This window comes from Uranotaenia lowii, chromosome 2, assembly GCF_029784155.1.
Source record: "Uranotaenia lowii strain MFRU-FL chromosome 2, ASM2978415v1, whole genome shotgun sequence".
In the NCBI taxonomy this organism is placed as follows: domain Eukaryota; kingdom Metazoa; phylum Arthropoda; class Insecta; order Diptera; family Culicidae; genus Uranotaenia; species Uranotaenia lowii.
Window position 1 is genome coordinate 427,598,228 of NC_073692.1, and position 27,880 is coordinate 427,626,107.

The window sequence follows — 27,880 nt, forward strand, 5'->3', positions numbered from 1 at the left end:
TAGGAAAGTCTGCCCCGGAGTAAGTTAAATGCGTTCGAGCATTTTTTTTTTGTTAAATAGCAAATAGCTTGTGATTTTAAATATTTTTCCATGAAAAATCCGAATTTAGAAAACATTTTGTGTTCTGATTCTCGTAAACTTTCAACTGTTCGATAAAACTTGTGATTTCTTCACTGTTATTACCAAGCTTATAAGTTTATAGTCTCAGATTTCCCACTGTTCGATGAAAGTGCTTATAACTAGTTATTCCTTGTATTGTTATTAAGTGTGTTGAGAAGATGTTTTCACTTGTTTCAATAATCCGTTCTCTAAGCGGGATGGCATCACGATATATGTATTTAGTGTGCACTGACTACCAATCGTATCGAATATCGTCATGAAGATTCTCGCGCGCTCGCTTTATCAATCAGCAGCCCGTTTGCGTTTTTTTTCTGCGGTTAATACTAAGGGTAGTGGTAGTTGAAAAACACTTCCCATCAGAACAGAGCGTAACTTAGCACACGAACTACAGACAGACGCGATTTAACCGACCTACCGGGTGAGTACCTATGACCCGCCGATCACCTACCTCTTAATACCTCTACTAACCCCAACTCCCCCACCAGCAGCTTAGTCAAGCAAAAAGTACAGTTGCCAATCGCCGTAGAGCAGGTTCGGAAGCCACTGGCTGCTTAGTAGTCGTCGTCCGTTGAAGCCTCCGGCAGTGAGTCACTTCGCCTTCATCAGCTAACATCAACCAGCAGCAATCCGTCCGTCAGTGGCTGATGCCGCACCTCGACTTTGATTATCATATTCAGCTTCACTCGACCCAGCCAGATCTGATCGACGGAAAGCGATTTTATTGGTGCCTTTTTTCGTTGTTTTTATTGCTGGAATTTTTTTTTCTGCACTAGCCTGGGTGGGTTTTTTCAAAAATTTTGGGAGAAAAGCCACCGTCCTCGGATGAGTCATCTCCAAAAACTGGCGCAGGATGCCTTCGTGTGATGTTGAGAGGTCGTCGTCAATAAGCGCGCGCTCCCAGGTGATCGATATCAAAGGCGCAAACAGTTGAGCCCCGAAATTCAGGCGGCTCACATCGTCATCAGTCATTTTTGCTGGGTGGCCTCAGTCAAGTGTTATTTGTGATTTTAACCACCAACAGCGAATTTTTCGTTTGTGAGTAGATATAGTTAGTTTTAGCTGAGAGATTTGCTGATAACGAATCCCGCCCGTGTGGAATTTGCGAATTCAAAGATAAGATAACCGTTAAGTGATAGAAGCGCCAGAAAAAAAGGACTTGTGCCGAGTTGCATACCAATTAGAGGGTGGATTTTAGTTGGTGTAAGATCGCGAATCCGATTAGTCGGGCCGATATCGATTGTTTCCCGGAGTCTCTGGAAAGAGAGAAAAAGCAATGACGGTTCTGGATAGCAATGTAGGAGGAAATGGTGGACCGATGCAGGCCTCCCCACCTCCTCCACCCCCGCCGATGCAGTCGAATGGAGGAGCCACAACAAACGGAAGCATTGGCAAAATTACATCGGCGGCCAAGGAGGGAGGATCTGCACCGAGCACGCAACTGCTGATGAGCGATATCCGAAACGGAGTCACGCTCAAGCCGACCAAGACCAAGGATAAGAGCACGGCGGCCTTCATCCGGCAGGCCAATAAAAATGTAAGTTGGTTCGTGGCACGAATTAGCCTAAAAACCGGGTCTAAAAGTAGTTTCATTTGAAAATCTTCTACAATTATTTTACATTTTTTGGGTATTTGTTACACGTGTCGAGAATATTTTTACATTTGAAAACGTTCGATTTTCAAGCATCGAACGATTTCGGGAACTCAAATAATTATTTTTGTTAAAACAATTCTCGAGTCTTAATTGATAAATTTTTTAAAGAATTTTTTTCCGGAGAGAACATCAACAAAACCAACTTGGCGATACCTTTCGATAATTCGAATTTGATAAGAATGGCCGAATAGAAACGTGGATTATGTGGCAAATTTTCGCGTATGGAATCTATTTTTAAGGCCTTCGGTACACCGCTCGTTATCAAAAGTCATTTAGATAAAAGAGAATCGATGTTCACGATAACCATGTTTTGACCGTCATTATCCATATAAATCGTTTCAGGGAAGTGAACGTTGAAAACTTATTGAAGTCTACCTGTGTTCTTCAAATTGCGAGACTAAGATATTTTGTATAAATGCTTGTTCTGTGAAATTTTCATTGAATAACGTATTATCACGGCACCTTTAAAAATTTGCCACATTATAGTGGAGACTCTTCCCTATCCAACGCACTATTCAGGAAATAAAAAACTTTCGGGAAGTCTAGAACAACTTTCTTTTTTGAAGATTTACCAACACAATACACGGTTTTTTACGCGGTTTTTTACACGGTTTTTTACACGACTTTTTTACACGGCTTTTTTTTTTACAAGGATTTCGCGAATTAACACGATTTTTGAACGAAAATATTTTAAGTTCTTTTCAAAGGAAAACACTTAGAATCTTTTTGAAGTTGGGAAAATCTATGCTCCGAGACTTGAGACCTGAAATATGAGACCTGAGTTCTGAGAAACGAGACATGCGACCTGATACCTGCGACCTGAGACCTGAGACCTGGGATCTGAGGCAAGAGATATGAGACTTGAAACCTGAGCATGAGACCTGAGACAAAAGACATGCGACCTGAGACTTGAGACCTGAAATATGTCTCATGTATCATGTCTCAAGTCTCATGTCTCAGGTCTCAGGCCTCATGTCTAATGTCTCATGTTTCAAGTCTAATGTCTCATGTATCATGTCTCATGTTTCATGTCTCATGTCTAATGTCTCATGTTTCATGTCTCATGTCTCATGCCTCTTGTCTAGTTTCTCAGGTCTCAGGTCTCAGATTTGTAAAAAAAAACCTTAGTGTACACGTGAAAAATTTTCAAGCTTTCTCTAATAATTTTTCCTAAGAACAACCTCAAAAGTTACATTTTTGTGATTATATTTTGTTGTGATTCCTTCAAAAACTTCAAAACTTAAAAAAAATTTGATAAAAATGTATTAAAACAAAATTTTTGGCTAAAATGTTAAATTTCGAAGAAAATTGAAAAAAATAACGATACAAATTAGCTTTTAAATTAACTGGTAAGTCTGTTGCAAATAAACAAAAGCAACAGAAGCAATAGAAGATAGCTACAATTGAATCATTCAACAATATATTTTTCCTCTAGTGATTTATTGGTACTATTTTCGACCCCTATGGAGTATGCGTTTGGTTTTAGAAAAAAAAATCTATTTGTGTTAATGATCATTGAATATGTTCATTGTTTGCTTGCGAAAACCCTTTTTTGTTATGATAGAATGTTATGTAATTTTTGTGTGTTTCCATGAAAATGGTTTTCTTCAACTTCGAATTTCCAGTTTAAAGAGTGCTTTACTCATATTTTTTTTTATAGAAATCATCGGAGGTTGACACAACGTGTTTGATAAATATCAAAAAGCATTGCAACGTTTTTTTTTAAATCGTTAATTCAATATCATTTTTAAATTTTGATCGCACATTACCTTTGTAGAACCAGATCTTTTTCTGTAAATCTGAGAGACTAACTACAGACCGCCAAGAAGAAAGTGAGTACATCAAACACTTAGTTTTGCTTTTTTGAATTCTAAATAAATTATTTGCTAATTTAGTAAGAACATCCTAAGATTATGAAATTTTTCAGACGGATAGAAAGTTAGAAGAAATGACACGGGCTTACTACTATAAAGTGCCGAACAAAAATTTGGTATGTGATGATAATGCTTCTAATAAATTCTACCTGCTCTACAATTTTTATTTAATATCATTGTTTTCATGAAGTTTTTATTTATGCTGACAAATGAATCAAATCAGTCAAGACCCATCTCTGGGCCACAGTTAAAAAAAAGTAATTGTTCATGAATAATAATTTTTGGCTTTTTACGGTCTGAGATTTTAATCAAACAACGTTTTATTTGAAATACCCGACGTTTCGACCATTTTTTGTGGTCTTTCTCAAGGGAATTGTCTGTCTGCTGTTATTGGCAATATCGTTTTTTACCAACGGCAGTATTTGCAGCTAATTTGAACCGGATAGAAAAGATTATTTTTCATCCGTAATTGTTCATTTTAAAAAGAATCTAAACACATCTAAGTTCAAAAATGTAAATTTAGAAGTTCTTAGAAGAACTTATTACGAAAAGTTTACAATTTTGCTCTTGGATTTTGTTCACAAATCTTCAAAAAAAAAAAAACAAAAAAGTTGTTTTAGACCCTCCGATTGATTTATTTTTTTCTGAATAGTGCATTGGATAGGGCAGAGGTCTCCTCTATAATGTGGCAAATTTTCAGGCATGCCGATTTTTTTCGTTTAAAGGCAAAAAAAAAAACACAGTGATTATCAGCTTCATTTCCTTCATGGAAAGTTTCTGAACAAATGAATCGTTTTTGAGATACTTTTTAACTGCTTAAATTCTAAATAATCATCACTTTTTGTGTGGGAAAGGAGTTCAAAGACTGAGTCTTTGAGATTTTTATCTTGGATTAAAAAACACAAATCAATTTAATAAATTTCCTCGGTTAAGCTGACTCTCTTAAAACTCGTAAATTGTAACCATCTGAAGTATGTACGAATCTAATAATAAAACACGCCAGAGTGTTTAAATTCAGCACTTGACTCAAGGCCAGACCACTCAAGACGTTGCATCTTTTGCGGAATATCACATTGGTAAAGGGTGATACGGTCAAAATTTGGTCAAGGGAAAACGCGTGTAAATCGGTTAAATCGTTTATTTAAAAAATCAGATTAAATTTCTTTTTCAAGTTTAATTGCTATAAAATTCAGGAAAAATTCAGTTTGGCTTCCGCTTTTCAAAAGCCGAATTGCCGGGCCTTAGGGTACAAACACAGTGAGCGCGAAGCGAACTGCGAAGCGAAATATTCATTCACCGGATGAATTTCGCAAGTTCGTTTTTAAAGGCCGGCCACAGTGCACGCGAATTGCGATGCGGTTCAACACTGAAAAAAACCTTCGGTGTTTTGCAAAAATTAATCACGCGTGAAAAAATCTTTGCACATTAATTTGCAGGATCAAAACTGTAATCGAGATGTACCGCGCAAAAAAAACTAATCCGCGTTAGTTCCGAAAAACCACGTTAATTCCGGAAAACCTCGGAAAAAAACCTTGCGCGTTCTAGGACCGCAGGGATTATGAAAAGGAATCTTAAGGACAAGAATACTAGGTGCCTGGACTTTATGAGGACATCGGAGAATAGATTTTTGACGCCCAAATCCAAAATGGTGGCTTTAGCCTAACATAAAAATGTTTTAAATGACTGAAAATAGCATAAAACTATCATAATTTGGGTATTAGGTGAAAGGAATCAATTAGTAAAAGTCGAATTTTGCAGTCTGGCGCTATGAAACGCCATCTTAAAATTCAATACGGCGGTTTCCGCTCAACTTTATAATATATTTTAAATGACTGAAAATCACAAAAAAAATCTACCAAAACTATGACAGAAACATAACAAAACTATGGGAAAAAATTACAATATTATAAAAACAAAAATTACGAAACGCTGAAAAAACTTTGATAAAAATATGACAAAGGTGATAAAAATTACAATATTATAACAACAAAAATTACGAAACACAGATAAAACTTTGATGAAAATATGGCAAAAGTGACAAAAATCTTACAAATGTGATATAAATATATGTAACAAAGCTATGAAAAAATATATGATAAAAATGTAACAAAACTATGATAAAAAAAAACAAAATTGTCAAAGATTGTTATAGTACTGTAAGATTTTTGTCATTTTCTTTCATTTTTATCATGATTTTATCATGTTTTCATTTGTCGTATTTTTGTCATAGTTCTGTCAGATTTTTTGTTCATTTGATTTTTTTTATAGTTACTATAGTTATAGATGATCACTCTTGTATTTGAACTCACGGACATTGGCTTAGGAGGGAACTCACTTGCCAACTGAGTTACACATCTCACAAGCCCATAGATTTGTCTTGATTTTGTCTTTTTTTCGTCATATTTGCCAAATTTTTGTAACATATTCATCATTATATGTTTGGATTTGTCATTTTTTTGTTAAAATTTTGTAATTTTAATGTCGCATTTGTCATCATTTTACCATTTTTCTTACATATATTTGAAAGTATTTTGTTATATTTTTATCTCATTCTTCATGATTTTGTCAGATTTTTGTCATATTTTTACCACCTATGTAATAATTTTTTTATAGTTTTATATATGTTTGTCACATTTTTGTGATTTTATTGTAAATTTTTTATTATTATCTGGTCAGTTTTGTTAATTTGTTGTCATATATTTGTCCTTATATTAGTTCTGTCAGGTCATTTTATTGTCAAATTTTGATTATAATTTTGTCATATATTTTTTTCTCAATTTTTGTAATATTTTAAATTTTAGTAATAGTTATTCATATTTATCCACAGTTTGGTTATATTTTTGTCAATATTACTTCATTTATATAACACATATTTTTGTTTATTTCTTTCAGTGATTTTTTGCAGTTTTCTCAAAATTTTTGTTAAACTTTTGTCAGTCATTTTTCATCTACTTTTGATCACTTTTACTCATTTCTTATATTGTGAATGGATCATGCGATTTTCAGTTATTTACGGCATTTTGAATTAAGCGGAAATCGCCATCTTTGATTTCAAGATGGCGTCGGACAGCCAAATTCGACTTCTACTTACTAAGCACTTTTATCTAAAACCCATATTGTGGGAGTTCATGTGCTTTTTAGTCATTTCCAGCATTTTAAAGTTGAGTCGAAGGGGCCATATTGGATTTCAAGATGGCGTCGGACAACGAATTCCAACTTATATCCGTTCAGCCCCTTCACCCTATACACATATTGTGGGGCTTCCATGCCACCGGTCGTTTATTGCCAGTTACAATTTGTTTCAATTGAAAAATACTAAAACCACCATACCATCATAACCAAGACAGAAACGGCAATGATAATTAAATAAATAAACTTTTGAAAAAGATTTTTTGATAAATAATCATTTGCGATACAAAATATTCGAGAGAATATTTTCAGTGTATGTCCGGATGAACAGGATGAATTCGCGCGATCGAGCCGGGTCTTCGCACAAGAATTCGCTTGCACTGTGGCCGGTCGATGTTTTTTTCAACGTGTTTCAATGAGAAGCGGTTTTACGCGCGAATTAGAAATTCGCTTCGCACTTCGCTTCGCGCGCACTGTGAATTCGACCTTACGCTTAACCCCTGCCATCAGATTTTGTACAGCCACCTTGTCCACCTTCTTCGCCGCAGAAAGCCATTTTGCTTTGAACTGCTGCTCGTCCTTGGCAGTTTTTTGGTCTTCTTTAGGTTCAGCTTGACAATAGCCCAGTATTTCTCAATTGGGCGGAGCTCTGGCGTGTTGGGAGGATTCTTGTCCTTGGGAACCACCTGCACGTTGTTGGCGGCGTACCACTCCATGACCTTTTTACCGTAACGGCAAGATGCCAAATCCGGCCAAAACAGTACGGAACAACCGTGTTTCTTCAGGAAAGGCAGCAGACGTTTATTCAAACACTCTTTCACGTAAATTTCTTGGTTGACAGTCCCGGAAGCTATGAAAATGCTGCTTTTCAAGCCACAGGTACAGATGGCTTGCCAAACCAGATATTTCTTCGCGAACTTTGACAGTTTCATGTGCTTAAAAATATCTGCTACCTTTCCCCTTCCTTTTGCCGTATTAAACTCCTGTCCCGGAAGCTGCTTGTAGTCGGCTTTATCGTAGGTTTCGTCGTCCATTACCACGCAGTCAAATTTCGTCAGCATCGTCGTGTACAGCCTCCGGGATCGCGCTTTGGCCGTCGTATTTTGTTTACCATCGCGATTTGGAGTCACTACCTTCTTATAAGTCGATAGTCCGGCTCGTTTTTTGGCTCAATGCACGGTTGTAGACGATACACCCAGCTTATTTGCAGCATCTCGGAGAGAGAGGTTAGGGTTTCGCTTGAAACTACCGGTAACTCTTTTTGTCGTCCCAGCGGCTTCCGGTTTTCGATATCCCACAGATCCAGACTTCCTGGCTGTCAACAAACCTTCCCCAAACACTTTAATTACATTTGTAACGGTTGATTTGACAACTTTTAACGATTTTGCCAGCTTTGCGTGCGGGTAGCTCGGATTTTCGCGATGCGCGAGCAAAATTTTGATACGCTTCTTGGACGGCATTTTGACAACTGGAGAGTGAATTCCAAAATCAAAATAGGAGCAACATTCTACACACACACCTTCAAAATTAGGGGTGTTCAGGTTTTTTAAATGCAAAATTGAAAGAAATACGTCAAGTTGTTATTGACCAAATTTTGACCGTATCACCTTTTGAAGCTAAGTTCATTTAGAAATGGGATAGTTATGGTATGGGATAGTATACGCGTATCTTAAAAACCGTTCGTTTTATCGGAATACTTTTTATGAAAAAAATTAAGGTAATCTTATGACAATTCATGAAAAAATTTTAAAAAAAATTATACTACTTTATTCTTGGTATCTCCCATTGGCCGGCGCACACTTTTTTGACTCAGGTATCAGGTCTCAGGTCCAAAGTCTCATGTCTCAGGTCTCAGGTATCATGTGTCAGGTCTGAGTTGAAATTCCAACGAACTACGAATCCATAGAAGGCTATTTGAGACCTAATTTGTAACTTTTAAAACTGAATGGATGAGATTGACATGTCACAAAAAGGCTATTTGAGCAACATTAATTAATGAAATTAACACGGTTTTTTACGCAGATTTTTACCGCGTATTACAGCGTAAAAAAACCTTACTGTACCTCTTTTGTTTCCAAACCTTTTTACAAAGTATATAGTTTTGGGAACCTTGTAATGTAACTCAAATATGTTTTTCAGACATTTTTACATACAACAAGGGATGAATCATCCGCGAGGATGAAAATCCCGGAAAAAAGAAAACAAACAACATTTACATACAACACTTAAGTTTTCCGTTATTCAAAGTCTAAAAAAAACGGAAAAAACATGCTTCAGAAAAAAGACTGTAGATCAGCTTCTTCAATTGAAAATGAAGAAAAGAATTGAAAAATAAGATGAATAATAAATAACAATTAGGATAGAAGCACTAGTTCTTGAACAGGTACCAAATACCCTGAATGTAATTAAAGTTCCAATGTTTACGTGTTGAATAATTGAAACCAGTGATGCGAATGTCATCCAAAAGACAGTCGGGATCGTGACAGTCGCATAACATTTTCCAATGACATTCAAAAATGTCATTTACGGTCATCCAAAAAAATGTAAAATGACTGGAGAAAATGTTATTCAGTTTTGCAATGACAGTCGCTCAGAAAAATGTCATCGAATTGTTCATCTCGATAATATTTTTGACTTGTGACAGTCGAAGATTCTGTTGGTCCTCTGACTGTCGGAATGACATTTTTGAATTTTGGATTCCGTGATTGTCGTGGAAAAATTAAAAAAATGTCATGATTTTGACAGTCATGAAGTTCATTGGCCACGGCCAATCTGGCCGGTTCCGGAATCCGAAAAATCAAAATGATCAGATTTTAACTTGCGACACATAAATAGAAAGCCATTGAACTGTACCTGATGGGAATTGATAGAAAAATTGGTTCGAGGCCATCTGACCCTGGCCACGGCCAAGAATTTTCTATTCATTTTGATCATTTTGATTTTTCGGATTGCGAAATTGGCCAGTCCACATGGCAAAGTCAGCAAGGAACCGTTTTTACTGCTGGGGATTTTTTTTTATTATCTGACAATTTGCGCCGGGGGTCTTCAGATTTTACCCAAAATTGAAAATTTGGTTCATTTTTGCGACTTAAAAATACATGTATTTTTTCATGTTTCTATCATTTTTATTTTTTGAGTTAGCTTCGGTTAGATTTTTTTGTCAATAAAAAATAACCATTTTTCAAAGCTACATAACTCTGTTATTTTTCAACGGAAATTATAAAATAGCACATCAAAATGCATTGAAATTTTATCAGCTTTCGAAATAAAATAGTTGAAAAAAAAAATAAATAAAGACCTTCAACATGAAAAGTTGTAAATAAACTTTAAATGGCGTCTAAAAGTACCGTCCGCACCACTGAATATTTTGCAAAAAATACCATTGAATAGCTCAATTTATGATGCAACTTTCATCTGAAGACACCAAAGTGGGCCATCAACTCCTTGAAGAGTTATGAAAGAAATAATGACGATAAATCTCTTTTTTCGCGACGAAAACAAACAATGGTCGAACAACTGCACTCACATATGGAGGTAGCGCGCACTTCTAACAACATGGAAACAAAAGAACTTACTAAAACAGGTAAAAAAACACTACTTTTTCGTGCTTTGTAGAGTGTTTGCAGCATAACTGACTTAAAATTTTAACCAAAATTCGTAGTATCGTATTGTTAATGTGATATAACAAATAATGGAAATGTTGCTTTTACAACCTGGTTATATGCTATATAACTTATTAGCTTTTCGACCAAAGATCATTGTGAAGCATCAATGCCAATAGTAGAAGGTTCATTCCCTGTGTTTGGGATCATAAAAATGTGATTAAAAATGAAATATAGACGTGCTTTACATAGTTTTTATATCGGGAGCTAAGCACTGGACACCAAAATCCTTTCCCATTGATCAAAAACAAAGAGTGTGGCACAAATGTAGAAATAATCGAAGAGCTCGATATGGCCAGCCCAGGCTGTAGAAAGCATTATTCCCATTGTAGGTTATATGACATTGAAAATATGATACTTTTACCGAATTCTTTTTCTCCATTCGCCCAGCTTTGAGGTTTACCATACTAGAACGAACATAATTCGTCGTCAGTGTTTTGCTACCTCGATCGCTCACAAACGAATATTCAGTGTTCCACCGTCCATTTTAAATCAAATCTGGTGAATTACGGATGCAAAACTGAGCGCATAAACTTCTAAAAATAACAGCAAAATTTGCAAAACTTGTTGTGACCTGGTGCAAAACTGGGTATAAACGAATACGTTATTAGATTTTTGGATATAACATGAAGTCAGTTTAGCTGCAACACTCTACCGCCCTTACTTTCATAACAGTCCCATTTGCAAAAACAAGCAAGCAGAAAATCAGCTTTTCCTGTTTTGGAATACATTCCTAAGTTGTGATCACCACTTTCGGCATAAACGAAAATCGTTTATAGGTTGTCATAATAAATCGTAAGACCTGAAATGTTCGAAATTGGGTTATTGGTAAGGTCGAGAGCACAATTTTTATTCATTATGGGACTGTTAATCGACCATATTTGAAACCTTTTTCAAATCTACTCACATAACAGTCCCATACAGAATATTTTTTCTCACCAAGCTACTTTCTAAGACTTAAATTTGATTATTTTTGAACTTCTAAATGCAATTTTCAGAAAAAGAAACATACAAAATATCGTAAATTCCACATTGTAAGTTGAATCTTTTTACGATTTTTGATTGCATCCGATAGTTTTTCGCTCAGTCATTCCTAAGGAAGTCAGACTTGCCTTCGAAAACTCGTGTGCATCATTCGACATCAAGTGAGTTAAATTTTTTTAAATTATTCAAAGCAATAAATCAAAGACTATTTCGCCGAAAGAAGCATTGAAAAGTAAACAAATCCACGGTATTTCACATATGGAACTGTTATTCGGGTAAATTTCATATAGGACAGCCACAAATTGATATTTTTTTTTCGAAATTTGTAGAACAAAACCTCATTTTTTAGTGTTTTATTTTGAATCCCTATGTTGACCTAAAATGACGAAAATTCATATGGGACTGTTTTGCGAGTAGGGGCAGTCTACAAAGCACAAAAAAAGTGTTTTTTACCTACTTTGGTAAGTTCTTTTGTTTCCATGTTGTTAGAAGTGCTTGCTATCTCCATATGTGAGTGCAGTTGTTCGACCATTGTTTGTTTTCTATGCAAAAAAAAAAGATTTGTTGTCATTATTTCTTTCATAACTCTTCAAGGAAATGATGGCCCACTTTGGTGTCTTCAGATGAAAGTTGCATCATAAATTGAGCTATTCAATGATATTTTTTGCAAAATATTCAGTGGTGCAGACGGTACTTTTAGACGCCATTTGAAGTTTATTTTCTACTTTTCATATTGAAGGTCTTTATTTATTTTTTTTTCAACTATTTTATTTGGAAAGCTGATAAAATTTCAATGCATTTTGATGTGCTAATTCATAATTTCCGTTGAAAAATAACAGAGTTGTGTAGCTTTGAAAAATGGTTATTTTTTATTGACAAAAAAATCTAACCGAAGCTAACTCAAAAAATAAAAATGATAGAAACCTGAAAAAATACATGTGTTTTTAAGTCGCAAAAATGAACCAAATTTTCAATTTTGGGGAAAATCTGAAGACCCCCGGCGCAAACCCGTCAGATAATAAAAAAAAATCCTCTGCTGCCACATTCATTTTAATAACATTTCATTGAGTTTCCCATGAATGTTACGATTATATTCTGTGACATTCAAAATGTTAATGTCGCCATAACATTTGCCAATATGAATGTCATCGAAGCAACGACCGACTTTCATCAGCTTATCGTAACATTTTTTTTACATGACTATCACAATCTCGATGCAAGTTGTGACATTCATCCCAAATGTTATTTGACATTTTCTCGAAGGAATTTCTTAGCGATAACATTCACAAATTGCGAAAAAGGCATGACTGCGACTGTCGTTTTCGTACTGATGAGTGTCGCTCTAGGCTTCAGAAAAAAGTCAAATGACATTCGGACAGTTATCATCTCTGATTGAAACAATGCCTGTTCAATATTAGACCAGCAAAATTTTTAATAAAAAGGCTAAGTGATGGTTTTAAAATACATTTCTGTGAAAAAAATCATACCGGTTCGATGCTGTGGGACAAGCTTATGCTACACTATCGAAATTTCATCCAAAAGATCTTTCGTTATTTTTTGTATTGACCACAAATTCGCTGAATCCCAAAGATGGTGTTCAATATATAGTGTTTTTACCCTATTATTATTTTCTTTACTTTATTTATTTTAGATTTTTTTTTCTAAATCTGTGTTTTGTGAATATTTATTTCAAATTTTAAAACTAGACTGCTTAGAAATTACTTAGAAGCAAATTACGAGTTCAGAATAAGAAACATCATTTTGTAAATTTTATCAATGACTTACCGAATATACTATTGATTTGAAACTTTCATTGTGATCTGTTTTGGAAGGTTTGATTTATATTATTTTTATAAAGATTTAAGATTTGAATTTCGTAACCCCCCCTTCATGGACGGATCCTAATACTGTTTAAGTCAGATGGACTAAGACCTAGAGCAATCCCCCCAGTTCTTGGTCTAGAGCCACGAGAACTGATCCGGGGTGGGCACTACATCGGCCTCTTTTTAGGCGACTTGACTGGCTCTCGACGGCAACGGAGGCCTTCGAGGGCGGTCTTGGGCAAAACAGGGACTTTCACTGGACAGCAGAAAAACGCCGGTCTTCTAGTTAAGTAATTGTATTGTTACAAACCTGTGTAAAGTGTATGGTGTGGTGTGTAAGCCGGCTGGTGCTGGAACGCTGCTACGACGGGATTAGGCCTGATTTCGTGTGATGGCGGGATTACCGATGGTTGACCCGGTAACTACGACCAGGTGGTTTGGCTAGTACCTTTGGTTGCGGCACTGTTGGTTGACGGTTGGAAGTATGGTAGGAGAATATCGTTTAGGCGAACGACCAGGTGATTTGACTTGGCCGGCTTGGATGCATGACTTTGGATGGCTTGGTTGCTATGTCCACAGATGGTAGAACCTGCCGCTGGCTCAACCTGCGGTGAGCTACACCTACGGTTGACCGGAATAACGTTCGGCTGGATGACTCGGGACCAAGCTGGTTGCTCAGTGTGGCGGACCAACCAATCCTTGGTGTTTCCTAGTGGAAGCTGCACCTCAGACAGCCTGGCCTAACCTCACTTTGCTCTGGCTATCAGCCAAGGGAATAAAATGGGCCCTAGGACAAACAGGTCTTAGAATTGCGTTTAAGGGATAACACTCGCTTTAAGCTACCTGATTTTCGCTTAATTCACAATATAGCTTTTTTTTTCCTCTTTTAACGCACTTTATATTAGAAAACTGTGATGTGGTTGCGATGTGCACAGTTCTGCGTTCTGCAGCGGAAAAGACGTGTATCTATCGCATATCAGCCTGCTGCCCCTTATATTTTCCTTTCATACAAATCTATTTCCGTTTTTCCTTGCTCATGTCCAACCTTTACCAATAAAAAGGCCTTTTAACCTGTTCCTTGTATGATGTTGCTGTGAGTCTGTAGTTGAAATGTGTCGTGCTTTTAAATTGACCGTTGGGAGTCCCTTGCTAGCTTGTGTGATTTTAGTATTACAATTAATTTCTTTTTATCCAAATATCTAATCAAATAAATTATATTATATGAGACATTTATCGAATTAGGAATGTACAAAAAAGCAAGTCGATATTTTATTAAATATCGAATCTCAATGACTTGACTATTGCCTACATTCAGGAATTAGCTAAGCTTCAGTGGAGTGCGTTCACACCCACCTCCGCTTTTCCTGAGTGTTCTTAATGTGGTGATGTAGGGCAAGACGCTCAACCGGTAACAATCCTTTGCACGGGCCTGATACCAAGTGTTTTGACTCGATCTTTAGAATCAATTTGATCCACTGAACAATTAAACCCAGTTACTTACTTACATTTCTTATGATTGTAGAATATTTGTCTCATACGTCTGTACGACCATTTGACAAGCGAAATCTTACTGTATAGGTCTATATATGAGAAAGTCGTAAAGCTTAGGCAAAAAGAATGAATATCTACCCCACAACTGAGGTTGATTCATAAGTGTCATGACGTGACGTCACCCATGTTGATTTATCGATTCTAAGTTTTTAGTGCCTTCTCGGAAAGCGTTCGACTTATAAACTTTTGTACTTACACCAATCATAGCGACACAGGAAGGTATAGTTGACTCAGAAGACCTGAACCCATTGAGCTCAACTTAGGGAAGTAAACAAATGAATGGCCAAGTTAGCAGAGGTACCTTTAGTTCGTAGTTAGTCTTTCAAAGAAAAGTCGAGCGATAATGAAATATCTAGTGAGGAAAAACAAAGCTCTGTGGTTGTGTTTTGTTAGCAGAAAGTGTAAGACCCGAGCAACTAAGCATTAAGTCGTGTGTACCTACTCTGCAATTAATATGCTATGTGAAACAATTGTTTGGTTGATGGTTGCACTTTGTACGAAAAACGATCATGAAAACGCTCCAAATGAATGAACTGTGAGAGATCCGGTCCAGGGAGGGCGGATCGTGGAAACCGATAATTACGAATTATATTTTAGCGTACACGGATGCGAGCGATAAATTTCACAAGATGTGTTTTTCCTTTCATCCAAAAGTCTCGGATAGTTCCTACCTATACATTGACTTAAGTCGAGCGGTTGCGATTTAATCAATATACTTGACTGACGACGCCATGTGATTGATAAGTCGCTCATTAATGGATTGATTATATTTGGCCGGGCTGTCGGGGGATCGGTGAAAATTTATCGTTTTTGGACATTTCAGTCTTTTTTGCTGCCACTTTTCATTCGAAACTTGAATATAAATAAAAATTTTGAAATTTAACAGGTCTTAGATAGCCTGTTGGACAAAAAAAATCCAAATCCAAAAATAATTTTTTTTTTATCAAATCCACAATCTTGATGGTCGTATATCAGATAACCGCTATCATGCCAAAATGACCGTTCTGAATGGGATTGTTTTCATCAAAGTAGAAGCAACAAGTGGCTATTAACCGCGATTGTTGGATGACTATCGCAACTTAACCCCGCCATCGTAGCGTCGTGATACTAGCGAAATAATGGGGTTTACAAAATAATGATGAATAATAATTCCCCGGACGAATTGGTGATTTCGTACTGCAGAACATTGCCCAAAACCTAAGATAAAACAAAAATAAATCCACCAAAACAAACCTAAGTGAAGGAGGAGCTCAGGTTGGCTCATCATTTGTAACGCACTTGCTTTGCGGTCTCGGTGGTTTAATGTCCGTCCGGCAACCGGTCTCGTCTCGGAGTCGGGTATATAGGAAAAGTACATAGAATATAGAATACCTGAAAAAATTCCCACCGATGATGATGATCCACACGTCTAATGATGACATTGAGTTTATGATAATGAATCGTCTGACGATTTGCCGGTCTGACTGCTGTTTACGTATTTAGATGGGTAGGACGTACCTATACCCGTATTTTTTCGTGTACTTCTACACTTGCCCTGTCCGATTTTTGTGCTCAACAAAAAGGCCGCCCAACCAGGTGCTTGTTGGATCGTGCGACTGACTTAATACTGAAGATGAGCCAACCTAATGGCAACAACAAACGGCAATTCTGCAAAGTGTTCCTCCAAGCTCCAAGTATCTTTCTTGCTATTGTGATAAATTATTATTGCACTGCGCCGGGCGATGGGCGTGGAAAAGTGATAACATTAATATGCCTTCCTTTCCCACTAATTCAACTTTTGCGATAGTCTGAATTTCACTGGTGATTATTTTACAACATCTTCTCGTTTTATATTTGTTACAGCTTTTTCATTTTTATCGAGCAAATATTTGAAAAATCATTTCTATGAACTGCTCTTATCGTGCAAGTTTGTTTTCATCTAAGTGAAAATTCATTCAGAATATAAGTAGGAAGGTATTTTATACCAGTTAAAAAAAATCTAGTAAGCGAAAGTTAGATAAAACGGACAATTCCAATATTACGAATATTACTATGTTATGTTTGACACAAATCTAATGATTGGAATATGTTTGCCAAATAGTGTCAACACTTCCGAGACCCTTTGTTGATTTACAGCAAGCAAGGCCTCAGAGTAGTAAAAAAAACAAACAAAAACTTTGAGAAGGTATCAGGTATCAGGCATCAGAATGGGGGTAGGCTTAATAGCGGCACGTTATCCAAACATACGGGAAAATTGTGCCTAGCCTTTTTTTATCCAAGATTTCATCATTTACCTGAGAAACCTGAAAAACCTATAAAAGGAAGAAATAAATTCAATCTATTTAAGATGGCATAAAGCCTTTCCATTAGGGATTATTAGCATTAAAGCTCTTTTCTACATTCGGTAAGGAATGATAGAATGTTTTTTAAGTTTAATCTCTTAAACTCAGATTCGCTTAAAACGTAAGATCCCAGAGTACGAAAACGTAGTCTGGCAAATGAGGGACAGTTACATATAAGATGGAAGGGATCTTCCACATCTGATTCACAACTACCACATACTGGAGATTCAGCATGCTGAATGTTGTGCATGTGATAGTTGAGTTTACAATGACCGGAGAGTGCTCTGATCAAGATGCTGCAATGAGATTTATTTAAAGTTAATAAGTAACTCGATATGATTGGAGATGGTTTTTCTAAAAATAATTTAGTTTGACGACAAGTGTCCAACTCTTCCCAGTATCGTTCATGCTGGTTAGAGGACCAAGTTTGAATTTGGTTTCTGAACCAACATGGCGATATTGGGACAGCCGGCTCTGGTCCGTAAAATTCTTTTTCCGACCCAGCTCTAGCGAGTTCGTCGGCGCATTCGTTTCCAAAAATTCCCTTATGTCCGGGTACCCATAGAAGGTTTAATCCATTGCCTTCAGCAAGTTCTTCGATTGCTTTTCGGCATGCGATTACCAGTTTTGATCTAGAACTGGAAGCACTGAGTGATTTGATAGCTGCTTGGCTATCTGAACAGAAGTAAATTGTTCTGAACATAATCTTCTTTTGAAGTGCAATTTGCACTCCATACATAATAGCATATAGCTCAGCCTGAAAGACTGTACAATATTTTCCTAGAGGTTGAGCATATTCTATGTTCAACTCGTGACAATAAATTCCTGCACCTGCACGGCCGTTTGATAATGAACCGTCAGTATAGAATACAATATGAGAGGACATTTGGTCCTCTACGAAACCTGATAACCATTCTTGAGGAGAAGGAAATTTGACTTTAAATCCCATGTAGGGAAAACTACTCGAGAGTGTTAAATCGTTTGGCGCTAAATTAAACTTGTTTAATCTAACTAATTCAGGCCACACATTTGTATGACTCGATGATCTTTCGATATTTCCTGACAGCCAGAGACCAACTGCCTGTAGACGAAAAGCACATGAGAAGGCTTCCTGTTTTAGGAACAAGTGTAGAGGTTTGATAGAAAACAGAGCCTCTAGTGCTGCAGTAGGAGTTGTAGTGAACGATCCGGACATCCCCAAAAGACACATTCTTTGAAGGTGATTTAGTTTAGTCCGAACTGTTGCAACTTCTCCTTTCTGCCACCACACTAGACACCCATAGGCCAGAATTGGTCTTACTATTGTGGAATAAATCCAGTGAATATGTTTAGGTTTGAGTCCCCAGTTTTTTCCGATTGCACGTCGGCATTGTCCGAAGGCCATGCATGCTTTTTTGATTCTGAATTCGATGTGATCGGACCAGTTCAATTTGGAGTCAAGAATGACACCCAAATATTTAACTTGATTAGACACGGTGATTTCGGAACCATAAAACAGCAGAGGGCGCACCCCGCGGGTGATACGTTTTTTAGTAAATAAAACAATATTAGTTTTTAGAGGATTAACTGAAAGTTCTACATGAGAACACCATCGTTCAACAGAGCGCAGAGCTTGTTGCATTATATCAAATAATGTGCTTATGCACAAACCTCTTACCAGCAGAAGATAATCATCTGCGAATCCATAGGTTGGTATTCCACGGTCATTGAGTTTTCTCAACAAGCCGTCTGCAACTAGGTTCCACAAAAGAGGTGATAGTACACCTCCCTGTGGGCAACCACGTGTGCTAACTTTTGTTATTGAAGCCTGTCTTAAAGACGAATGAAGATTTCTGTTTCTTAGCATTGCGTTAATCCAGTTAGTTATAACACTAGGCACTCCATGATGTAGTGCCGCATCCATTATTGATGTAAACGAGACATTATCAAATGCTCCTTCTATGTCTAGAAATGCTCCTAGACATGATTCTTTCTGTGAAAAACTATTTTCAATCTTATGTACTACGTTGTGCAGAAGAGTTAATGTTGATTTTCCTGTTTGGTATGCATGTTGTGTCGCATTAAGCGGATGTTGGACAAGGCATTCTTGCCTGATATGATGATCAATTAAACGTTCAAGTGCTTTTAATAGAAATGAACTTAGACTAATAGGACGAAAGCTTTTTCCTTCGTCGTATGATGATCGTCCCCCTTTAGGGATGAATTTCACGGCTATCTGCCGCCAAAGTTTAGGAATATATCCATGAGCAAAACTGCTTATCATTATTTTTCTTAATATGTGTTTGAAATGATCGAAACCTTTTTGAAGCAAAACTGGAAATAAACCGTCACTTCCAGGAGATTTGTATTGAGCAAAACCATCGATTGCCCATTTGATCGATTCTGTAGTAACTATTTTCCGAGCAAAATGCAAGGAATCTAGACTTCCAGAAAAGAACTCAGGCTCTATCGATGAATCTTGATCAACACATCCTGGAAAGTGAGTATTGAATAGACAACTTAATGTTTCTTCGTCGTTTGATGTATAATCACCACTAGGGGTTTTAAGGTATGGAACCTGATAATCTTTTGATTTGGCTAAGACTTTATTTAACCTACTTGCTTCGTGCAAGCTTGAAATGTTTGTGCAGTAGTTCTGCCAACTTGAGCGTTCGGCAGCTCTTGTTGCTTTCCGGTAAGCTCTGCGAGCCAACTTGAAGGCATCAAAACCTTCCGTGCGCCTTCGGTTCCAAGAGCGTCTGCAGTTTTTTCGTAATTTACTGAGATTTGAGTTCCACCATGGTGTACTGTTTTTGTTGAATTTCAACGTTCGTAAGGGACACGCTTCTTCATAAGAATTTAAAATAATTTCGGTGGTTTTTGCAACCACTTCATCCAACTCAGAAGGAGTAGTAATTTCAGGTGTATATCCATGAAATTTAATAGCAATATGCTCCAAATATAGGTCCCAATTAGTTGTTCTTGGGTTTCTGAATGTAATTGTTTCTAAAAACTCACCTGAGTGTTCAAAATAGATAAACCTGTGGTCAGAAATCGATTCTTCGTTAGGCACATGCCAATTTGAAATTTCCTGAGAAATTGTTCTAGAACAAAGTGTGATGTCAATCACCTCTTCTCTGTCACACCTAACAAAAGTTGGTTTATTTCCTACATTTAGAATTTCTAAATCAGTGCTGCTTAAATATTCCATTAAATTTAAGCCTCTCAGATTGATATCTGAGCTACCCCATACAAAATGATGGGCATTGGCATCACAGCCAATTACAAGAGGTATATTTTGTGATTCACAGAATGAAATAACATTTTTTAAATCATCCGTAGGGGATGATTGTTCATATGGTGAGTATGCTGAACAGTAGACGTATTTTCTATCAGGCAGCGAAACCTGAACGACGCAAATATCTCTCGTTGTTAGATTGGGTATAAGTGTTGCATTTGTTGAGTATAAGTGTTGCAAGGCCTCAGAGTAGTAAAAAAAAACAAACAAAAACTTTGAGAAGGTACAATTTGATGTAATTTTTGCTACTCAGAAAGAAGTCTATAACTCGCAACATTTTCGTAAATTTCAACCGTTTTTAACGATATTGAGCAACTAATGTTTTGAAATAAAAGTTGCTAGATCGGACGCTAAGACGGACACATAATTTTCTCCAGGTATTTCAAATTTTTCATCGGTCATCATCGATCATTTCATGGACCCTCCATATACCTTCAAAAGACCTTGGCAAGAGCAACTGTCGGTTGAAAATCACTCAGAATCTCAAACAGGCCGTAAATACTGCTTAAAGTTGATCCCCGGTGGAAAAAGCGCCTATAAAATACGGAATTCCGAAAACCACGTTATTTCGCTAGCGGATTTGGATCAGTTGGTTCCATTTTGGTTTGAAAACATTCCCAAATGCTTAAATCACATTAATATGTACTTATTCAGCCAACTTTTTCTGAATCTTTATTTTTAATATGATTTATTTCCAAAGTTTTGGTAGTGTGGGTAGTTGTTCGATTTTTTTAAAATATTTTCTTCATCTGAGTCTAAGTTTACATGCTAAATCTAAACTCTTTTTGTGGCACTTTTAAAGTCTATCTGAAGTTCGTTACCTAATGCTAGCCGATAAAACTTTTACAAAAATCATATTACAGTCGGAAGTTAACAACTGAACTATAATACTGAGTCTAAATTGTTAATCTGGGTACCATCTAAGTTCTGATCATGATGATATAAAGATTTTTTTATGCCTAACATAACTTTCGAATACTTACTTAATGGTCCCACGTCGATTCTCCAGCGCATAGGGCCGTGGTAAAAGACCTCCACTGTTGACGATCCGAAGCCAGTGTCTTCACTTGGTCCCAGTTAAGACTTTCGTCGACAGTTCGTATTTCGGCTGCTAGGCTTAGCCGCCACGAGTTTCTGGGTCTGCCTCTTCTTCGATGTTCTTCTAGATTCCATTCAAGCGCCTCTCTGTAAATCTGCTTCTCATTTCTTTGCAGCGCGTGCCCAACCCATCTCCACTTACGTTCCCGAATCTCGATTTCTAGACACCGGCGATGTGATTCATATTTGAGATCCAATTGTCAGGCCACCAAGCGCGGGTGATACTCCGCAAGCAGCGATTCACAAATACTTGCAGTTTTCGCGTCGTCACCGCATATGTGCACCAACTTTCACACTCGTACAACAATACGAATTTGACGTTTGAGTTGAAGATTCGGATTTTCGTTCGTTCGTTCGATGTTCCGAAAACTCGCAAACGCAAATCGGGCCTTTCTGATCCGGGTTCCGAATTCCGATGTCTTTTCCACCATCAGGCCTTATCTGGCTACCAAGATACTGGAAACACTACGCTATCTCAACTTGTTGCCCAGCTACCACGAAACTGGAACGGTTTTCTGTGTTGATTTCCATCGACTTGGTCTTTCCGCCATTGATTTTGAGACCTGCTGCCTTGGAGCTTACGATGAGATCGTTGAGTTTGCTCTACATGTCTTGTTGTCTTTGGGCGAGCAAAACAATATCGTCAGCCGGGTCAAGGTCGTTGGTGCACAATCGATCTATCCAGTCAGAATCTCATCCATATCCATTACGATTAGAAAAAGTAGCGGTGATAGAATACATCCTTGTCTCACTCCAGCAGTTACCGGGATTGGATTGGACAAGATCTTGCACGAAAATGTCTCGTACTGTGCTTCGATGAGATGGACTACACAGAAAAAAAATCTGAATCCTTAACAACACTGAAAATGAAAACCTTTATAATTACATGACGTGGAACGCGATTTATTAATGTAAATTTACAAAATAAAAAAAGTTGAATCCTTAACAGCACTGAAATCTAATGACCAAAATATTACTCGACACGGAACGCGATTATTAGATGTAAATTTACATCACATATGACTTAAATAAAAAGAAGCATCACATATGACGGAACTTTCAGTGCGAGTTGAAGATTACACGTCTTAAATATTTTACATGCCTCATATTTTACATGTCAGTCGAAATTTACAGACGTGTTATATTCAACTCGCACTGAACATTCCATCATATGTGATGCTTTTTTTTCTTTACATCATATATAATGTAATTTTCAATTTTTTTTTTTGTTCACACAAGATTCTCAACAACACTGAATTAGAAATTGCTTAAAATTACACGACACGGAATGTTATAAGGACATTGAATTTGAATTTAATTAATATTACAATACACTGAACGTGATAATGTCATGTAAAATTATAAACTGCCAAGAACAGAACCAGACAAATGTAAACAAACTGTTAAGTGAATTGTTGCACCAAAGTATTTTGTATAAGCATTTTCCCCGCGCGCGAATAAGTTTATCGGTTTTGATAGTGTCCGGAGACCTTCGAGAAGCAGGGATGCGGTTCTGGAAGCGGTTCCCCGTAATTAAACTTTGGATCCGGTACTTCGAGGAAGAAAATAAAAGTTATTGAAAATATTTGTAAGATAAACAATTTTGACACCTTATAAAATGAACAATATAAATTATAGAAGCATTTTATTTTTTAAATGAGAAAATTCCATGATTGAATCATATTATCCATAAATAAAACAAAACAAATTCCAATTGGAAAGTTTTTCTTTCAATATTCAGTGATTTTATAATTACATCTTTTTTATTTTACACGATGCAAAATTTTACATCATTTTTAATTTTACACGTTGCAAAATTTTTCTGGCGTGCAATTTCCAACTAGCACTAAAATTCCGTCATATATGATGCTTCTTTTTATTTACATCACATGTGATGTGATTTTACAGATTTTTTTCGTAGTGTGTAATTTCTCTGGGACTTCTTGTCGCCTTAGAGCCGCCCATATGTTTTCATGGTTAAGTCAGTCGAATGCTTTTTCGAAATTAACGAACACCAGCAGAAGAGAGTCATGGAATTCGTTGATTTGTTCCAGTATGATTCGTAGTGTTGTGATGTGGTCCACACATGATCGTCCGGATCGGAATCCAGCTTGTTGCCGTCGGAGTGTAGCGTCGATTTTCTCCTGGATCCTGTTCAGGATCACTTTGCAGAGTACTTTGAGGGTTGTACAGATCAACATCATGCCTCGCCAGTTACCGCACTCTGTCAAGTCTCCTTTCTTTGGGACCTTCACGAGGATACTCTGCATCCAGTCGGCCGCGAATGTTGCAGTATCCCAAATGTCAGCGGAAAGACAGTGCAACATTTGTGCTGACAAGGCAGGGTCGGCTTTGAGCATTTCAGCAGGAATACAATCGATTCCAGGCGCTTTGTTGGATTTAATGTCTTTGAATGCCGCTTCTATTTTAGCCAGCGAGGGCGCTTCCGAGTTGACGCCATTATTGCAACTTACTGTTGGCGCTTTGAGCTGCGGGTTCTGTTGGCCATCGCTATTCGTGATTCGGAAGAGTTGTTCGAAGTGCTCAGTCCATCGTTTGAGCTGATCTGTTCGATCGGTCAATAACTGACCTGCTCGGTCTTTCAGCGGCATTCTTGTATTAGTCCTTGCACCACTGAGGCGGCGAGATATGTCATAAAGTAATCGAATATTTCCATTGACGGCGGCTCTTTCTCCCTCTTCGGCTAGGGAGTTGTCCAGGCTCTCTTGTCTCGTCCTTGGTCAGGCAAATAGAAACTTTGCTGCAGCATTTTTTATTTTTCTACAAAAAATGAGCACTTTTTGAAAAGATTTTTAGTCGTTTATGATAAAAATTCGTGCCCGAACCAAACAAAATCAACAAAGCTGTTGTTTCATAGATGAGGCATGCTCAGTTTGGTGAAACTTGTAAACTTATCCAATGCAAAACTTAAAACAAAGTTTTAAGAATGGTTATTCTAATGAAACAAAATTTGATGCCTGCTCACTGATCGGTGATTTAATCAGATCAATTTGACATTTGAGCGCCTTTTTTTTCTGTTTCCTCTCCTGGGTCTCGTCTACAAGCTCATTGCCTTTTCCAGCTCCGCATATCGTAATCCGGCGGCTGCTTTGGCTGACCCGGTACATGCCTGCTCAATTCCGACTTTTGCCTTTCTCCGATCATCGACCATCCTCCAAGTTTCATCCGACATCCATTCACTTCTTCTTCCACAAACTTCACCGAGAGTATGTAGTATGGCTCGTCGTGATAAAGGTATTCTTGATTCCACACCACTGTTCTTCGACTGTTCCGTCTGTCAGCAATTCCGAGACTCGGGATTCTAGCTGTTAAACGTATGTCCTTTTCATCTCGAGAGCGATCCATCGATCACCACGTTGTTGTTGCCACAAAATTCTACAAATGGATTTGGATGTCACCCTTTGGAATTTTCTCAACCACGCTGCGCTTCAGTTGACTGTAAAACTGCTCTTTCTCCTGCAAATCGGCAACGGCAGTTGGCGCATAACACTGGACAATTGTAAGGTTTCTAACCCGTGTTCTGAATCTGGCTCTCGTTTATCGGTTCCCATCTAATGGGGGCCGCATGGGCCTGCAGGCTAACGGAAAACCAGCTCCTAGTTCCCGGGTAGCGTGTTCTCCTCTCTCGCATGACTCCCCCGGACTGTTCTTGTGTTCTCCAGTGTTAGGCCAACGGACTTCGCTCTGTCCCAGAATTTCCAGTTTGAGGCGGCTAGCTTCAGTAGCAAGTTAAGCCAGCTTAGCTGGCTGGGCAAGGGTCAACACATTACAAGTTCAAATTCTAGTGTTTCTAGTTTCCGTGTCCGTAGTCCGTGTTTTCATGCTGAAAGTCGTTACCGAAGTTCCTATTCGGTTATTTCTTGTCTATGGGGTCTCGTATTGCACTCTATCCACCATTTGCCAACCTCTCTAAATTTATAAAAAGATAAAAAAAAAATCATAGAAGTTTTTTTTTCAATAGTTCTCACAATGAGAAATATAAAAGTACCTCAATGTAAAAATTCGACTCTACTAAACAAATACCTTTATCTATGTTTATCGAATAAATATTTTCGATTTTTTTTTATCTTAGTTTTTCGCTTACTTTTCACAGGATGGCGGTAATCGCAATGTGCCTCAGCCCCAGGAGGCCTCCAACGGTTCCACCGGTCAATCCGAAGATATCAAAGATGCCCTACAGCAGGAGCTTCGAAACACACTTAAGAGAAAAGTAAAGAAGGACGACATTGAGAGTGGTGACAGTAATAAGCAAAGCGAGATAGAGAAATCAATGGAACAAAATCGCACCGTAATTGAGCTCAAAGTAAACAGCCCGGTAAATAAGTCGCCATCTGATAAGAGCCCCGCGGCAAGGGATGTCGTCGATAAGGCGCCTTTGAAGAGTTCGCAAACCGAACGACAACTTGAAATTAAATCTCCGGTCATCGGCAAAGGCTTAAGTAGTTCTATTAAAAGTCCCGTTCTGGGAAGGTCAATTGTTGGCAATTCACCACTGAAAGGTTCAATGGCAGCTTCTAAACCGCTTGAAAGCCCAAAAATGGAGGAAAAGATCAAAAAAGTTCCCCCAGGAAAACCGCTAACAATAGATGTAAGCGTTTGCCAGAACGAAGGTCACCTGAAGAATAGTATTTTATCTCCGGAAGTGAAAAGTGGAACCGCATCAATTCGGCCATCACAGATAAAAACCCTTACTCAGTCCGGTGGCTATGTGTCACATACAGATATTGTGGAAAACCCTAAGCCAGTACAGAAGAGTCCCATCAGTTTGGTGGAACAACCTAAACCCACATACTCGCCACCAACGCCCAAAACTCCGCTGAAGACTACCATCAGCAATGGGTACAATACGTTACCGAAATCACCGAGAACTCCCGCCCCTATTAATAGTGCACCTTCGTCTCCGCGAACTCTTATCCTGGATACCAAATTCGGTAATATACCGAAGTCGCCACTTAATAATACTCCGGCAAGACTTGATCCTAACGCCGCACCCAAAAAGTTACTTATCTCTCATCCTAAAGCAAGTTTTACCTTGCCAAGAAGTATTAACAAGGCTAAAACTGCACCGTCAACCCCCTACCAGGAAGAAACTAAGCCAGTTTTCCGGATCCTAACCGACCTGGAAGCAGCTGAACGACAGGAACCGGTGGTTCGTAGTAATGGAACAATTCCGGCGGTCAACGAACGTAAACTTTCGGCTCCAAAAGCGGACCAACCCGGTGCCGAACCCATACTGACTTCCTTCGTCAGTTTTTCCAAAGAAATGTCCAAAGCTCCGAACAACTACCCGGATACGGTTCGCACCAAGACGACCGTTGGCGTGAGGAAAGAGGACCTATTCATGGGTAATACCAACCTGCGCGATGTCAAGTTCGATATTGTGGAAAACGGCAAGCTGCGGATTGTGAACAAATAACAGGATAGAATAGAAGATAGTGTGTCGATATAACCCGTCGTGTTACTAAGACTGACATACACGCGTTGAAGACTTGACACGCAAATCGAGTCTATGCGAGGATCATTTGGATAAATAATGAGCGTGTGCGAACTGATTTATTTTATGATGTCAGGAAGTAATGATTGTAGCATTTTATCAGTTTGTGGAAAGCATCATAGTGATTATTTATTTACGAATTCGTCAGCACATGCACAAAATGTCCAATAGTCCTATTTGCTGCTGGGTGTTGCACTAACACTTTTCAATTATGGGGAAAACGACCGGGATTGTCGGCCGTTTTGTACGGAAAGTTTTTGAGGTTATTTTTTCTGTCTTATCCGTACACGCCTAGCAAGTGTACGTGAGAAATGTAAAAAACAATTCTATTGAAATCCACAACGAAAATAGAAAATTATCAATTGACGCTCAGAATGTGAAAAACAGAGGTCTCAGAGGACTGCCTTGCGGCACTCTAATGAGAGACAGACTATAATGAACACCAGTTAACAGCAGTTTTAGTCGACCGAGTTTTGCTGTGCAACTTAAGTGTTTTAAGATTCGCCCTGCGATAAATGACTGTAAAAATCATAGACAAAGATATCGGTTGAGAAAAACGGTAATTTGAATTTGTACAATAAAAACGGGTTAGTCTAACGAAATAGGAAACGCACAGAATTAAAAAAAATCAATGAAAAAGTCGTATCACTCCTAAAATAATTATTCACAAACACTATAAATACCTTGTTTTCAATACAACACGTCCTTAAGCCATCCTACTGTACATATTTATAATTCTAGTTGTTAGAAGATGTATAAACTTTAACTGTTATGTAATGTATTGATTAAAAGTTAATAAAAAATGACAACCTTATATTCACAGTTGAATGCATTGTTTGCCAAGAATATCCGAAAATTCTAGTAAACAAATTATT

At 37.8% G+C, this 27,880-nt stretch overlaps 1 protein-coding gene across 1 annotated transcript; it reads left to right on the plus strand.

Annotated features, from left to right (window-relative positions):
* Positions 1-419: 419 nt before the first annotated feature.
* LOC129748479 (proteoglycan 4-like) lies at positions 420-27,827 on the plus strand. The gene is made up of 3 exons (XM_055743120.1): positions 420-538; positions 609-1,654; positions 25,605-27,827. The coding sequence occupies exons 2-3, from the start codon at positions 1,394-1,396 to the stop codon at positions 26,925-26,927; spliced, it is 1,584 nt and encodes a 527-aa protein (XP_055599095.1). The 5' UTR covers positions 420-538; positions 609-1,393; the 3' UTR covers positions 26,928-27,827.
* The last annotated feature ends 53 nt before the right edge of the window (positions 27,828-27,880 follow it).

Bases quoted from the DNA above. Each gene is read 5' to 3' on its own strand.
- LOC129748479 (XM_055743120.1), top strand. From the start codon at position 1,394: ATGACGGTTCTGGATAGCAATGTAGGAGGAAATGGTGGACCGATGCAG. The intron at 1,655-25,604 runs GTAAGTTGGTTC...TACTTTTCACAG, and splicing joins TCCGGCAGGCCAATAAAAAT to GATGGCGGTAATCGCAATGT.